The sequence below is a fragment of the Eptatretus burgeri genome, chromosome 11 (genome assembly GCF_056783735.1).
Source record: "Eptatretus burgeri isolate ZD-2024b chromosome 11, Ebu_testis_v1, whole genome shotgun sequence".
NCBI classification, from domain to species: domain Eukaryota; kingdom Metazoa; phylum Chordata; class Myxini; order Myxiniformes; family Myxinidae; genus Eptatretus; species Eptatretus burgeri.
The window spans coordinates 24,691,974-24,708,873 of NC_140971.1; the positions used below are offsets into that span (position 1 = coordinate 24,691,974).

At 45.6% G+C, this 16,900-nt stretch overlaps 1 protein-coding gene across 4 annotated transcripts; it reads right to left on the reverse strand.

Annotated features, from left to right (window-relative positions):
• Window positions 1-824: 824 nt before the first annotated feature.
• On the reverse strand, window positions 825-10,286 carry LOC147016678 (molybdopterin synthase sulfur carrier subunit-like). Of its 4 annotated transcripts, none has more exons than XM_085845588.1 (3): window positions 10,131-10,286; window positions 1,296-1,417; window positions 825-1,112 (listed from the first exon to the last, which is right to left on the reverse strand). In XM_085845588.1, exons 1-3 carry the CDS (start codon window positions 10,143-10,145, stop codon window positions 986-988), a joined length of 264 nt encoding a protein of 87 aa, XP_085701714.1. In that variant the 5' UTR covers window positions 10,146-10,286; the 3' UTR covers window positions 825-985. The 4 variants fall into 4 exon arrangements, with proteins under 4 accessions (XP_085701714.1, XP_085701713.1, XP_085701711.1 ...); XM_085845587.1 differs by lacking the exon at window positions 10,131-10,286 and adding an exon at window positions 9,351-9,479; XM_085845585.1 differs by lacking the exon at window positions 10,131-10,286 and adding an exon at window positions 7,452-8,905.
• Window positions 10,287-16,900: the final 6,614 nt, after the last annotated feature.

Here is a 16,900-nt window from a genome sequence, read left to right on the forward strand (position 1 = left end):
TCATCTTCACTTATTTGTTCTTCTTTTTTCCTCTTTTCCCTGTCTGTGGAATCAACTTTCACATCCTCTTCAATCTCATTCTTCCTTCCAGGTCTTCAAGATAGCTGTTCACCACCATGTCAGATCATCCTCAATCCAAAACCAAAATCTTTTCTTCCCTCATTAAGCACCCCTCTCCCCACCCACCCCAATTCCTCCTTTCAAATTTCTAGTTTTCCCTCCTGAGAGTTTCCGTCTGTATCCATCTTGTCCACCCGATGCAACCTCTCCTGCCCCTCATTCCTCCACACACCATTGTTTGTCTGCCTCCCTCTGTCTTGGCCTTTGGCTCTGTGGTTGGTGTTTCCCTTCTTCTCTGTTGTTTCTTTTGTTCTGTTTGACTTCGATGCATTTCTGAACAGCTCGATGGAATGGGTTGGATGAAAACTGGTGGTTGGACTCGTTGGGTGCACGGGGGGGGGGGGGGGGGGGGTTTCGGATGTTAAAGAAAAAAAAAAAAAAGAAAAAAAAAAAAAAACTTCATAGTCCTTGGGGTTCAGGGTTGGGCGAGGACACCATTTCTCTCTGTGCGAGTGACGTGAAAACAAAAATCATATTCTCTGGGATATGAAAAACAAAATACAAGCTTGAAATTTTGTTCCTGACTTTTTATGAAGAGTATACCCTCTCTACTCCCTTATACTTTAAAGGTAAACTAAAGAGAAAGATATCGTTATTCCTGATGAAACATGAATGCCAGAACTATTATCAATACACAAGGCCACAAATATTTTCTTCAAATGGGAACGAAGAAACCCAAATAAAGTCACCTACCTTGGCTCATTTATTGGACGAAATGAAATACTTTAGGCTGCCCAGATACACTCATCAGCCAAAACAAATGGAAACAGGCTTCTTGTAGTTCAAAGATAAACAAATATCATCTCGGCAAAACACTGCGGCGTTTTATCCTCCGATGACCACAGTAGTTTCACCAAATTCAAGGCTATCCACCGCTGAGAGGTGGTACAACAGCTACTTCTTCTCCATGTCTCAAACACATGACCTGCTGACCCAGCTCCACATACTGCTGCCCGACAGCCAGGACAGTTTGTCCCCGAATGCTCTCCAGGCTAAGGGGGGATTGTGGGTATGGAGGGGCAAAGGCTGAAGATGAAGCTCACCCAAACTTTATCAGTGAGACATCCATCATACCTTACTGTTTGAAAATAACAAGTTAGATCGCAAGTTTACTTCCACTTTCTATGCAACCCATCACCTGCATCCTGTGCAGGGTTAACTGGTGGCAGTCGTACCGTGGATGTCTTTGCACAATCGTGTGCCACAATTCCAGTGAAGTCAGTTGCTCCGGTAATGTCAGCAATTCCTGACGTGTTCCAGCAAGTTCGGAACTTTTGGCGAAATACAGCACAGTCACCTGGGGGTAATAAACAGAATGCTACCGACGTCATTTTTTTTTAATGAGGCGTGGCACATCCCAATCTAAATATGCTGGGTTGCTGGTGGTGTAATTGGCGATTCATCTCTATATCATGTACATGCAGGGGGGAAAAAAAGGGGGAACAAAAAGAACATTGGGGAGATTAGGTTGTGCTGTGTGATATGTGTACCAAGAAAGTGAATGTGGGGAGGTTGCTAGGGGATGGGGGTGGGAGGGAAGACTGGGGAAGGAAAATTAATAAGAGGAGTCCATACCCTCACACCTCAATTCCGCACTTTTCAAATCACAAGGAAAATAACCATTGGCGATTTAGAAACTAAACAAAGAACATACTTTGAGTCTAATCTTGACCGCATTGATGGTGAGAGTTTCCCGACAGGTAGCATAAAGAGCAAAGAAGGTGAGTAATGGAGAAAATGTATGAAAAGGAAAGAATGAGAGTCAGAACTATGGAGTTGATGGAACAACTTACCCCTTGCAGTCTTGAGAAAAAGGACATAGGAAGAGTCCTTTCAACTCTTGCTTTGGGTTTCTGAGCACAATCTATATTTCCGATGAGCTGCGATTTTGGCTGAATCTCAATATTCACAAATGCTGAGAGCGTGAGCAGCAAATTTCATTGGTCGAGATGGCATAATATGTTATCCAAGTACCGTGAAAATGGATTTTTTTTGGAAATGCCAACAAGGCGATTTGTGTTCTCGTGTTCAAGTACATAATTCAACTGAAATATGATGCTGGTTTGAAAGGTTGTAGAAAATTTGGTCGGAAGTTTATCGCCGTTGATGCAGTGTTTTATACCACTTATAGCCTTGTGTTGGCTTCGCGGTTAGGATGGTGGCTTGGGATCCTCGGGTCCTGAGTTTGAGCCCCGTTGGCCACTGAATTAGCACCAGGGGGTTGATTCAGCCCGTCATCCTTCCGAGGTCGGCGAAACGAGCACCAATATACTGGTAATAGGGGCACTGCATCAGCGGCATAGTTGTGCCCCTAACCAATGATGCAACCAGCAGCCAAAAAGGCAGCACACGATGGGAACATCACTTTATTTAACACATTCCATTCGTTTTGTTGTTTGTGTCCTTTATGACATCCTTAAAACAGTATGTTTCATGTTTGTAATGGTTTTCAAATTTGTTTGACTGTCAGACAGGCGGAGTAAAAAAAATACTTTACTCCTCTCTGCGCTGCACGCTCGGAATGAGACTCCATGCAATTTGTAAAATTCAGAGCCAAAGTACTGTGAAACTGCAGGTTCGTTTACTGATTCATGTTCCGATTCATGTTCAAAATATAACATTCAATTGAAATCAAGTTGTTCCTCAATCATAAACTGACATTTGTGGATGGATGGACAGACAGACAGAAGTTCTGTTCTGATCTTGCATGTGGCAGCTTGGCTGCCAGGTAGCTATCATTTCTTGGAAGCGTGACTGTGCCGCTGCTGCTCTGCCCCTCCACCAATTCAGTGGTGCTCATTTTGCCGACCTCGGAAAGATGACAGGCTGAGTCAACCCCACTTGGTGTTAATTCAGCAGCCGACAGGGCTCAAACTCAGGACCCTAAGATCCTAAGCCTGCCACCCTAACTACAAAGCTAACACCAGGCTTACAGACAGGTCAGGTCAGGTCCGGTCAGATATGAGAGCATGTGCCGGAGCAGCGCGTCGCTGCGTCCACTTTCCCGCTGGTACTTCAGGGGCCTCCAGCTGGCCATCCCCCAGGCAGATGCCTGGCCGATCCTCATCTCCTTGAGATGCTGATCAACCTGCTGCAACCATGAGGCATGTGGTCGGCCCATTGGACTCCTCCACTCACGAGGCTCCATCGCTGAGAGAATCTGGTGAGCAGCATCAGCGTCAGGAAAACGAGCCACATGTCCATACAGCCGCAGCTGATGCTCACGGACTAAGCAGGTAACAAATCTCATTTGAGTCTCTCTCAGCAACCGCTCGTTGGACACAAAGTTCGACCAGCAATAGCCAAGGATTCTCCGAAGAGACCTGGTACCAAAGGAATTAAGTCTCCATCTCAGATCCCTGGTCAGAGTCCAAGTCCCGCATCCATAGAGCAAGACTTGAAGGATCGACTAAAAGACTTGGACTTTCGTCCTTCTGCACAGGTACCAACAGCGCCACACCCCATGATCCAGTGAATCCATGACTCCCCAGGCCCGACCCAGACATCTATTTACATCTGGGTCACAGCCGGCAGAGACATGAATATCACTGCCAAGGTAAGTGAATCTCTCAGTGACCTCAACATCCTTACCACAAACAGGTACAGACAAGATAGCAGCATCCAAGATGCCATTGAAAGCCTGGATCTTAGTTTTGACCCAGGAAACCCGTAATCCCAGAGGATCAGACTCCTTATTCAGCACCAACACCTCATTACAGACAGAAGTGAACCAATTGCTTAACCCTGCTTTTCGCTTCGCGTGCACGCTCCGGAAAAATTAAATCACCCCCCCCCAAAAAAAAGAATTGCTTGAAAGAGACAAATATTATGGGGTCTATTGCTGAGAGACAGACAAACATCAACCAGGGGTGGATTTGGATGAGCATGAGCAAATGCTTCGAATTCAATGTAAAAAAATAGATATTTAAAGGACAAATTCTTTTTTTAATGGGACAATCTTTAAGGAGGTCATGTGCGGTACGAAATAGAAAAAAAAAATTTGGAAAAATTTTAAGAGATTGAATTTCAACCGCAGATCAAAACGCTGGACTGTATCCACCATATGAATATTTCATTGCACGTGATATTCCCAAAAATGCTGTTCATTCCTCTGTTTTCCAGACGTCAGTCCAAATAGTTTTCCGTTCTTTGAACTCATGAGATTGCCAACAATATCTCAATTTAGTTTATACGAATGGGTTCCCAGCGATTCCAGCTTCAGTTTGATTTGACTTGGGGAACTTATCCTGCTAATTTTCACAAATCATCGTTTGCAGACAACTTTGAAAATTGATCATGTCACTTTTACTTTCACCGGCTTTACGCCTGAGATGAACTGCAAGGTCACATTAAACTTAAGTCATTAAATCACTTAACGCAAAGCAAACGATTTTGGGTCAGTCACCACTGAGAATGTTTCAATATAGCATAACACATGCTAACATTTCAAAAAATATATATTTTGCATACAAAGTTGCGGCGAATGGAAGAGCAAGAACACAGAATAACACATGAAGTGGAGCATAGTTGAAAGAGCGGGAAACACACCAATAACAAGGTAGAGGGACACAACAGATCAGGGATACTTGGAGGCATATTGTCAAAGAGAAGAATAGTTGGTGGATGTTAAAGATCCCACAGAGTCCTCCGCGAAGAGTTGATGGGTCATCACCGGCATCATGAACAAATTCAAAATTCCTGCACTCACTCACTACTGGGAATGCAGTGGCAAACCTCCCAGCATCATTAGGTGTTTAAAGGGTGCCAAGAAACTACTTCGGCAGCACCAGCGGTCTGTAAAGACCGAAAGAGCATGGTACATGTCATCTTATCGAAGCTCGTTAGCCGCTCACAGTCAACAGAAAGGAAAAATAATTCATTCATTTTAGATCAAATAGAGGTAACAACGTGACACTTGGAAAAGGTCATTAAATTAAAAAAAAAAAAAAACAACAAACAAAACAATGAAGAGCACAGACACCAACAACTGACTGAAAATGTCAACAGCTTTGGTCATGTTGAGTCAGCTTTGGATGAGCGCAAACTTTGCCCGTTCACCCTCCCATCTCCTGCCCACAGCCTATAGCATTCATCCTTCATGGTCACTCCCACGTACAATTGAAGCTTTTGGGCAGTTTTCTAAATGTCATGTTGTCAGTAAATATGCCATGGAATGAATGGATAGTTATACAGTGGTTAAAAATTATTTATTTATTGATTTATTTAAGGTATCCTTCTGGACGGATGTGTGCAAGTTCAGGGGGTGGGCCACTGGAATTTGAACTCAGCATGTGCCAACTCAGATCCAGTCTTTTTTTAAATTTGCAGTGCACTATCTGCTTTTACTATAACTACTGGGAGGCTATTCCACAGTTTTATGATTCTCAGCCAAAATAAGTTATTCCAAACGTTCATATTGGTTCTCGGCTTTAGTAGTGTCCTCTGGTTATGGAAGCATTGTGCTGTAGATCATATTCTTCTTATATATGTATGCAGCAAATGGCTGAGGTTGGCATCATTTGCTGGGTGTGCAGTACAGCTACACCACCAATGCGGTACCCACTGTTGGTTAGAGCAGTGATTTGGAATTTGTTCAGGATGCCAGCAATAGATCGCCTACTCTTCGCGAAGGACCCCGTCGGATCTTAGACATCCACCAACAAATCTGGCAGACAAGATGCCAACCTTTGACGTCCATCCGAGGGATGACACACAGATCGATGCCTCGCCCTGTCTGCAAAATAACGGGGTGACAGTTTATAGCTGGGTCGAGATTCTAACCCAGGCTAAACAGTTCAGAGGTAAGTGTGCATATATATATATATATATATATATATATATATATATATATATATATATATATATATATATATATATATATATATATATCGGTCTAGGTCATCCTGCCAGCTCTGTGCTGTGGACAAGGCATGACTTTAACGTTATATTTATTGAGGATCTTAAAAGGTCTCATCATGCCTCCGCGTGCACTTCGATAGACGAGAAAATGTGTTCCACAAAAGTCAAATTCCATTAAAAAAAAAAGCCATTCACCCTCTTCACATCTGTGTTGCATCCCAATGGCAGCAGATTCAAAAGGTACACCAAACATGGAAAAATATATATATATAAAAAAATCCAACAATCAATTTCCCTATAGTGTATAACTGTTTTCATTTCAAAGGATAATGATCTCAAAGTGCTTTACAAATAAATAATGGATAAATAAAAAATGATAGGCTGAAAGCTAGGGGATCGTAAGTCCGATATAGATTTCTGTAAGTACTAGCAGGGTACCCATCTCCGACAGGTTCGTAGAAGTCTGACCTCAAATGAGCATTTTTTTTTTTGGAGTGTGTATTGGTAGAAAAGGGAATTCAGCAGAAATATTCAATGAGCAGATATCACAGCGGGTGGAACCGGTAACCTTGGAAAGCTCGTTCCATTCCACCCAGTGAAGATTTCCAATCCGTGCTTGCTGTATCCCCGAAGTACTGCTTGGGAGCGAAGGTAAAATTATGGAAGCTCAGCTGGGAAATGGATTTCGGAACTTTTTGAGCCTACCGCCTGATCGAAGATCATCGGAGTTCATCGGAGTTCTTTCCATGCCAACCGCCCACCTCCAGGCACCTATCCCTCTCCATGTCACCTGTTTAGCCACAACCTGCACCCTCTCTTCCGACTCCCCATCGCTTTGCTTTTGGCAATTTCCATTTGGTATTTCTCACAGCTATTTCATTCTGGTTTCCCATTTGATGAACCACAGATCAGTGGTTTCGGTTTCACTTTCTAACATCAGTTTTGCTTTGGGATATCAATTTTGACTCGTCATTGTGACTTGTTATTTCGTATGCAGCCTGCGGCTGCTGGTTGCATCATTTTCTGCAAGTGGAGCTGTGCTGTTGATGCAGCGCCCCTGTTGCCAGTAAGCTGGCACTCATTTTGCCGGCCTCGGAAGGATGACAGGCTGAGTCAACCCACCTGGTGTTATATTGTTACGAATCTGGAAACCATGTGCACTCAACATTCAGGTCCCAAAGTTAGTTATATCGATAAGTATGTGTACAGTTAGAATCCATCCCCTTCTGTCTAATGGGAATTACAAGTGTGCGCTACGGGTTATTTTTTTTAGCAAGGTTTTTACATCAACAACTACAACAATAACAACCATCGCCGCCATTGCCCACATGCATTGTGTCACGTACAGGGGTGAGGTGGAGAATAGGGTGCTCCCCTGGCTGTTGCCTTTGGGTTCTCAGACACGCACGGTGGGAAGGTGGTCATTGCCCCTCCCACCAGACCACCCCTTACCCAATCAGTGAAGCTATCACCTCAGGCTGGCTCCGCCTTAGCCAGATGGAGTGTTCGGCCCGGTGGTTGTCTGGACGAGCGAGAGGGAGAGGGTGTGCTCGTGGCTGGAGCGATCTGAGACAGTGGTGATAGTGGTTGAGCGACCTCGTTCGTGGACCGTGAACTTCGGGTCGTGGGTTCGGGTCCCACCGTGGTGGTTTCGGAGTCGGTGTGGCCACACGAAGTGGACTGGTACCCCGGCCCGGATTGACCGAGATAAGACCCATGGGGTCCAGTTCTTTTGGGTGAGTGTGTGTGTGTGTGTGTGTGTGTGTGTCCGTGGGCCCAGTCTGTTAAGTAGAATTGTGTGAGTGCTTTCCTTTGCTTGTACATTGCCTGCCTTTTATTTGTGATAACTCTGCTCTTTTTGTGCTTCCCCTCCCCGATTATTGTTATAAATAAACCCCTGTTAAATGTTCCAGCTCGTTTCTGTGTTTCTTTCATTGGCTTGGCACGGTGTGTGTTGAGAAATAGCAAGGCAGTAAATTGTTCATTTGGACCGACGGGCCTCGGTAATCTCCGCTCGGGTTACACATGGTCGGGGACGGTAACGGCTCGTTCCGCTCGAGGTCCGTTGAGGGTGTGAATTCCCCGGTAGCTTTGTCGCGTGGGTAATTAGGTATATTGAAGTTTGGCAATTGACCCTACCCCACGCGGTCGAATTATTGGCGATTCATGGTCCTGTAAGGGACCCGTGCCTTTCGGACTTATCCGAGGGTCACGACCTAAATTCCGGTGTGTTCGGTGGAGCCGACTCTACTGCTCCCTCTAGCGGTCATGCTCGCCACCGATACCCGGCCCCGCAACAATATCAACGGACAAAAGGTGCTCAAACTCAAGACCTTAAGATCTTAAGCCAGCCACCTTAACCGTGAAGTCAGCATCAGACCGATTGTAACTTGTGATGTGATGCGAAGGTGCACAAAAAGTCATCAAAAACTATTTTCGGGGGGATTTCTTCTCATTTTTCTAATGGGTCTAAAGTATCTTAAGGGTTTTAAAATGGTCTAAAAGGGTCTTAATGGTTTTACCATAAAGAGGTCTAAAGTGTCTGAGGGGTCTTAAAGGGTCTAAATGCAAAAGAGAAAATTTGGTCCAAAGGGTTTTAAAGTCTCCAGAGGGTCTTAAAGGCTCTATAGGCTGGAAAAAGGTCAAAATGGTATGAAGAGGTCTAAAGAGTGTAAAGGTCTGAGGAGTATCAAGGGGACTAGAAGTCTAAAGGGTCTTAAATGGGTATGAAAGGGTCTAAAGGGTTAAATAGGGTATAAAGGGTGTTTAAAGGGTCTAAGGGATTTAAGGGGTCCAAAGAGTCTTTCAAGGGTCTAAGAGGTCTTAAAGTCTGAAAGTTGCATTCCAATATTATGTAATGGAATTATCGGATGTAGGAATGATCCAATAATACATAATAGACGTCATCACGGTCCACGTCACGTTCAGACAGTATATAATTAATACTTACTCAAATGGGTCCATTGAGGCGTCACCCAGGTAACCAGACCTCCTCCCCCCCCCCCACACCCCATCCCACCCTGAAGGTGGGTGTTGTTTGCACATTAAAGGTCAAAAAGGTCTGAAAAGGGTCTCGGGAGTTTAAAGGCGTCCGACAAGGTCTGATATGGGTCCAAAGGTTAAAAAGGGTGTAAACGTCCAAAAATTACATTTGAATAGTACGTAATTAATAGACAGTTACGATTCCCATCGCATCTTGGGATGCCACGTGACATCTTGGGATTCTTCCATCAAGCACAGCCGCGCTTCTATAAATGACGCAACCAACAGCCACTGGCCGAACTTCAGGCCTGGCCAGCTGGTTCGTGAAAGACTTGGGCCAGTCAATCCCAAAGAGTCGGCGAGTCATCACCAAGGTTGTGCTCACTTACTAAGTTTCTTGGGAAAGCGCTCGCTGAGTGACTTAAGCACTCCATTCGAAACCGTTGATACGGAACGGCTGGCTTGGCAAGCGCCAGCTAGCCGCTTGGTTACCGTGAACCAGGTTCCCGAATGAAGTGAACCAAGTTACCGAACAGGTGACTCATTTTACCAGAAAACTGCTCACATGTCGCCACACAATTGCATTTTATGTTACATTCGCTTAAAAATAATTTTTTTAAAGGATGATTGGATTCGAGAATGGCGCAGTTGGTCGTCAACAGCCACGCTGCGGAGTAACTACAGAACACACCCCAACGTCTATATTACGTACACCTTATAATAACACCTGCAGCGAAGATTTCAGCTTCTTTATTTTCAAATATTTGTGTATGCCATTAATCTGCATCATCATAATAGTTCAACATCTAAACAAATGGAAAATTATGCAAGAAATAGATTGACTTGCTCATTTGAGACATATACACCGCTCCAAACATTGATCGTGAAAACTAAATGAATCTCGAAACTTTTTTTGAACGACGGGGCAGGAAACGCAACGAAGGGATATTCGGCATTGATAATAATTCGAAAAGCTAAACCGAAATAATAATAATAAAAAGATAATAACTGACAGGGTTGTGGATCCACACGCGTCGAGTGGATGTTTAACGTATTGTTTGACCTCTCGCAATGTCCGCGGCCAGACGAGCTCGCAGCCGTGTTCGGAAACGGACGCGGACGGCAGTAGTCGACTGCAGCGAATAGAATAGAAGAGACAAAGAACGTACCTCGACATACGTCATGGAAGTGGCGCCGATGCAAAACACGGTCCCTCAACAAAGTCAAAGGTTATTGCCGAACATTGTAGTTTTAAAAACAGGAGACGAACTTCCGCCGGACGACGCAGCGCTCAGTCACGTGTGCAATACCGCCATACAACCGCCAGAGGGACACGACGCAAGGGTTGCTCCGAAGTGTTGTGTGGGTCTGGGGTTACCAACTTGATAATGTTGTTTGTCCGTGCCCTCCCCAGGCTGGCGGGGTCAGCATGTACCATGGCACACGAGATACGAACTCTCAGGCGAGTTCATTCAATTAAATTAATGTCCATGTGAAAAAGCATGAACAACTCGAATCGTGGCACGTCGCCCACCGGACGGACAATTCAGTCGTGACCCTCTCGGACCAACGCCGGGAGCTAGTCACGGGTGGGGGTTTAACCTCACCACGATCGTGCCAATTGCCCACCCGTGCAGGATAGGGTCGCTCGCCAAATTCGATCTACCTAAGTACCTGCGCGAATGGTCGACCGGGCGATCGCACCACGCCACAGGCCGACTCCGGACACGAACCGCTTAAGCGGTCCGTTCCGTGCTACAGTGATAACCGAGTGGTGTTATCGTCGGCCTCGACTGTTCCGATTAATTACCGGGCGTATTAAGCCAACTACGAACCCTCTATGTGAAGCAGGATGGAGGGTCAATAAAGAAAAGACAAAGCGAAACGGGAAAACAGTTCACACAATGCACATTTATAACGCGACACACGGAAAGCACACATATACAGCCAAACAGTCAAAATGCACATGTAGCAGTTAAAACAAAAGAAACAATGACGCAGAGTTACTACCGGCATACGCGTACACACAGCAACACTTATACAGTTCTACTTTACAGACGGCGCCGACACACATTTACTCAAAAGCAAAGGAAAGAAGCCACCCTCATAGATAAGGGGGCAGACGGGCCTGTAGGCCAATATGCGTGCGTGACCTGAAGGAGCGGCTAGGTCCGCAAGACCGGGGGGTCCTACCCGCGTCCTCGTGACGCGTTGGCGGACGAGCCGCAGATGTGGCCGCGTGGCTGTGCCCCGACTCCGTGCTCCTTGGCGGGTTTCGTTGGCACGACGTTTGGAGTGGGGTGGGAACGGGGCCCCCTTTTTGCACTATCTCAGCGCAGGGGAAAGGGGGAATTGTTGATGCCCTGGGGGAGGAGAATGGCTGGCTGGCTTGGGTCCCGTGACGAGCGATCTCACACCGCGACCTCGTTGCTGACCGCCGTCCTTCTCGCCTCGGACCCGGGCTCCTTTGCCTCTTCCCGCAACTCTCCTCAGCCGACTGCTGAACCCAACTCGATGCCTTCGCCACCCGACTCCACTCTCTACCACACCGATGACTCGACTCACTCTGCCCTGCCAACACACACTGCTACTGCCACACTCTGCTACTGCCACACTCTGCCACGATTCGCCTTGCGCCCGCCGTTTTATAGGCCGGCAGGAGAAAACAATATGCAAATATCCGGATCAGGATGACCTCGGGGGCGGAGCCACGCTCGCCAATTGGATGGAGGAAAAGTGGGCGTGAACCTCCCCTGATCCTAGAATTTGCATATATCGATTTCACACAGACGCGCCTGGAGGCGGGGCCAAGCCGCTCCGCGTTGCTAATTGGACGGTACAGAAGTGGGCGTGTAGCATTCTTGATCTGAATTCTCCCTCGGAAAGGCCGCTATTTGCACTCGCGGCTCGGTGCGTATTGCTTGAATGAGCCCAAGACAGCCCGACGCTCAGTGTTCACAGGTGGTGCGGGAATGGCCGTAGAAGGAGAGAGGTGAGCGTGGTGGAGGGTTTATCGGTGGTGGTTTGATGGTTATGGTGCCGTTTGGGAATGACGGTGATGCGTTGTTTGCAGGATTGAGTTGTGAAGGTAAAGGTCGTGGCTGTTGGCGTTGTTGTTGTTGTCTGAGGGTTGGAGCGTGGTTGTAGTTGGTGACGATGGCTGGCGTGGTGGTTAAGGTGGTTGTGTGATGGCGGTTGAGACGTGGTTGGTTCAAAATAAAGATAGAACAGAAAAACGGCTATCTCAAAGCGTCGCAGCCCGAATGAATCACATAATTTCCCTCCAAACAACGGGTTTGGGGCTAACTACACATGTACTTAGAGTTATCTCACCTACGGGACCTGAATGGTGGTTTGCGAATTTCCACAGCCGTAACAATATGGTGACGCATTGCCTTTGTGTGCAGAGTGTTGATTCGTTTCCTTGTTCCCTTATTTTTTTCAGATTGAGTGAACATAACCATGTGAAGTGAGGCTTCCTTTTCATGTAATCACCCCACCGATGCCTCTCTCTCTCTCTCTCTCTCTCTCTCTCTCTCTCTCTCTCTCTCTCTCTCTCTCTCTCTCTCTCTCTCTCTCTCTCTCTCTCTCTCTCTCTCTCTCTCTCTCTCTCTCTCTCTCTCTCTCTCTCTCTCTCTCTCTCTCTCTCTCTCTCTCTCTCTCTCTCTCTCTCTCTCTCTCTCTCTCTCTCTCTCTCTCTCTCTCTCTCTCTCTCTCTCTCTCTCTCACTCTCACTCTCACTCTCACTCTCACTCTCACTCTCACTCTCACTCTCACTCTCACTCTCACTCTCACTCTCACTCTCACTCTCTCTCTCTCTCAGCCTGTGGCTGCTGGTTGCATCATTGGTTGGGATGCGCCTATGCCGCTGATGCAGTGTCCCCCTTACCAGTACACTGGTACTCATTTCGCCGACCTCGGAAGGATGACAGGCTGAGTCAACCTCCTGATGTATTAATTCAGCGGCCCAACGGGGCTTGAACTCAGGACCCTCGGATCCCAAGCCACCACCTGAACCACTAAGTGACGAAGCCAACACCAGGCTTACCGATGCTACTGAAAATGTTCCCACAGAACATGGCGCAAAATAATTCTCTGTAATGACGTAGCTGAGCACAAACGGATCCACTGGACGCTTGAGTCTTGCGTCATTTGCTGTAAAATGTGTCATAAAGTGAAAGAGTACTGCAAATGTATGTGGTAGAAACTTGTAGAACCCTTCAGTGTTGTCAGCTAATATGATAAAAGGTCATGTCAATTTTTGCGAGGGCTGATCAGACATTGCGGCCACCTTGTGCAGCATAATGTAAGTGGAGTCCAAAGGCGAATGAATGCCTGAACCATGAAAACGAAAACAAAACAATGGAAGAATTAAAAGACCGAGATAATTTGGAGCTGATATGAGGGTGCTGGAAGCGGGAAGACAAGAGGAGCAAGAGCTGGAAGAACACGTCGGGGGAGAGACCACGTTATCGTTATCGACGATATCGACCATGGCTACTTCCAAAGCTGTGATGGTGAATGATGAGCCATTGGAGCACTGGAAGCATCCTGGGGGGTATTTGCAGCATGCAGTGAGAAGAACAGCTCGAGTAACCAACTCTAAAATCTGAATGAGAAGCCTGTCCCGTCATTCCTCTTCTCTGTCGTACTTGTAGTGCTGGATCTCTCTCACTCAGGGGTGTACCTAGAGTATTTGGCACCTGGGGCGGACCCTTCCTTTGGCAACCTCCCCATCCGTCCCAAGATGAATAATTTTTTAAAATTAAACACACAGAAACCATATATCATGTTTGTAAGTAAAATTTCAAGCGGATTACAGTACTGTACGTTTAGTAAGCAAATTGGAAATAAGAAAAACGCAGGACATTAAAAAATTCAGCAAACAGGTAATACTAATTGGCATTGATATCACAAAAACACATCTTCAACCACAGAGAAAACATCACCAGTAAGAACTTTCAAAAAAGGTAACAGAAAATCCAGCCTCAAGGAACGCCCGGCGATTGCACGACGTCATTTCTGTGGCCATGTTTTTCCTGACCATTAACTGTTTCATGGAGGAGATTAACTTTTCAGAATGAAAGAGCCGAGACGTGGTTGTGGCCATGGCCATCGTGGCCGAGACGTGTATGCAAATGAGTTTAAACCGACGTCAAACCAAAGAACGAATCATGACCTTTCCTACAATGCACAATGCCCTGGTGGCTTATGAAAGCTTGCTTCTAATTGGTGGAGAAAGCTGATGACAAAAACAAAGTATTTCTAGGATCGTGCTTTCTATCCAGGGGTTCACACAATTATTTTTAATTAGGTTCTCCAATGAGGACCAGCAGAAATGGTTTGGTACTCACACACACAAAAAATAAATTCCAGCTTCGATCATGCTCGTCTGCTTTCCCAATCGCCACTCCGATTTTTAATGCACCTCTCAGCTTTGTGTGCATCTTACTCCTCTGTAAACGCTCTCTCAAGAACGTTCACTCCAGATGAGACGCTCACAAAGCGCTCTTTTTTTTTTTTTTCATTCTGGATGCTCCTGGGCCTCCTCGTCTTCCTCTTTGCTCGCGTGTTCTCCTTAGATCTATCTTCTTTTTTTTAAAAAAAATCTTCTAATTTAAAAGTTATAATATAAATTATATTCTTTTAATTCATAAACTTAATTTTGTATACTTAAATTTTGAAATCACAGTACTGTATATCAGAATTATCATGGAAGAATCTTATCTACACCAGGTGAGAAAACCTTCCGTCAAAAGCCTCTGCTGTGCTGGTACGCTTTTGACCTTTCTGAAGGTAAGGGACTATTCTAAACATTTATAACGGAAATAACTACACTGAAGGACATACGTGTCGTGAGTGCACATTTACAATCGCGGTCTCTTAAAACCGCAACAATATTATGTCATTTGCAACTAAAACCATCGATATATCATCGTACTAGTATAACAACTCTCCCAATTGCACCCTCTCCGGCTGTCACCTGGGGTGGACCCCCCCCCCCACTCCCTCCCCACACCCGTTAGTACACCAGTGCTCTCACTGCTCACCTCTTCGACTTTCCATGAATCTCTTTAAATCCTGCTCTTCCTAAATCTCGTGAACTCTTCAGCTGTTGCTGGTGCGTTGTCTCTCCCTATGATCCACCCTCAGTTATTTGAAACAGCCGATACCATCCAACGGCCAGTTTCACCCAGCCAGAGGAAGCAGATCTGTCCTTTGGTACTAGATGTCATGATATTAACCCCTATTAAATAAAATGAGGAGACGAAAAAAAATTCCAAAAGGAAGACATTGGGGAAGTACAGGGAGGAAAAGAGAATGCACTGAAGTTGGATGGTGGAGGGGAAAGGAATATTTGGGTACACACGTGGGGGAGGGAGCAACTGTTATGCTATTTTAATGTACGTCTCTGTTACATTTGTAGTTTTGGAGAGGTACGAATCACGTCTTCGCTGCTTCTGATGCACGTGGACCTGCACTGTATATGCATCTACATTGGCTGCCAGGATATCCTAGACCTCGAGGCATGCACACTCAGCACTTCGCTGTGTATCCTCTGCGTTTGAATCTCAGCTCAGTTATGAACTGTCATCATGGTGCCGTCCCTCAGATGGACGGTAAACTGAGCAGCCTGTCATCCAACGTCTGCTGGCAGTATTTGTTGGTGGACGTTGGAGTTCCCATAGTGTACTTCATGAAAAGTAGGCGAGCTATCATCAGCACCCTGATCAAATTCCAAATTCCTGCCCTGACTGACTGCTGGGAAGGCAATGGCAAACCAATAACCTTTGCCAAGAAACTACTTCGGCAACACCAACGCCCTGAAAAGATAATGGCATCCATCATCATCATATTCTGCATACACATAGTCGTACATATTCATACACGTACACTGCTGGTTGCGTCATTTGTGGGGCACAGCTGTGCTGCTCATGCAGTCCCTCGTTTCCAGTAAGCTGGTACTGTTTTTGCCAATCTCGGAAGGATAACGGGCTGAGTCAACCCACCTGGTGTTATTTAATGACACGACAGTGGTTCGAACTCGAGACCCTAAGATCTTAAGCGAGCCACCTTGACTGTTAAGCCGACACCAGGCTTTATTATGAGGTTATAACAGTGTTTTTCACCCCATATGTTTAGAAAGCTCCAGTCTTCTCACCCAAATGTCTGTGCCTAAGCCCCACATCCCCCCCTTCCTCAGCCCCACATGCACACTTCTGTTTGATGGAAGATCTGTTGAGATCACACGTTGGGCAATCTTCATGGATCTTTGCAAACATAGACTACATTTTGAATTAATTCGCTAATTATCTCACCACCTGGATGGAATTTTTTTTTTTTAAAAAGGGTTCCATTCGTTTTTGCGTACCCCCGCCTCGGAGGAATAGGGAACACAAACAAAAATTTTTAATGGACCCATTGCTGGAAGGAAGGACTGGCTGACTAACTGACTGAAGGACATCGTTATGGCTTCAACGGGTCATCTTGACTCCATCAAAGATGAGCAAACGATAATGGCACTCTCGGTGGAGCGCATATCTCTGCCACACTGAACAGTTTACGTTTTGCATCCCACTGATAGGCTGGACCTGCATCTGGACGTGAACCAAAATCGAATGGGCTTGTTCTAGTTAACTAACTTACTCATCCACCTAGTTGTGTCACAATCCATCCACAACTTTTTCAGATATCTTGCTATCTACAGTGGGGAGAACAGGTATTTGATACACTGCCGAATTTGCAGGTTTTCCCACTTACAAAGCACGTAGAGGTCTGTAATTTTTATCATAGGTACACTTCAACTGTGAAAGATGGAATCTAAAACAAAAATCCTGAAAATCACATTGTATGATTTTTAAATAATTAATTTGCATTTTATTGCATGAAATAAGGATTTGATACATCAGAAAAACAGAACTTAATATTTGGTACAGAA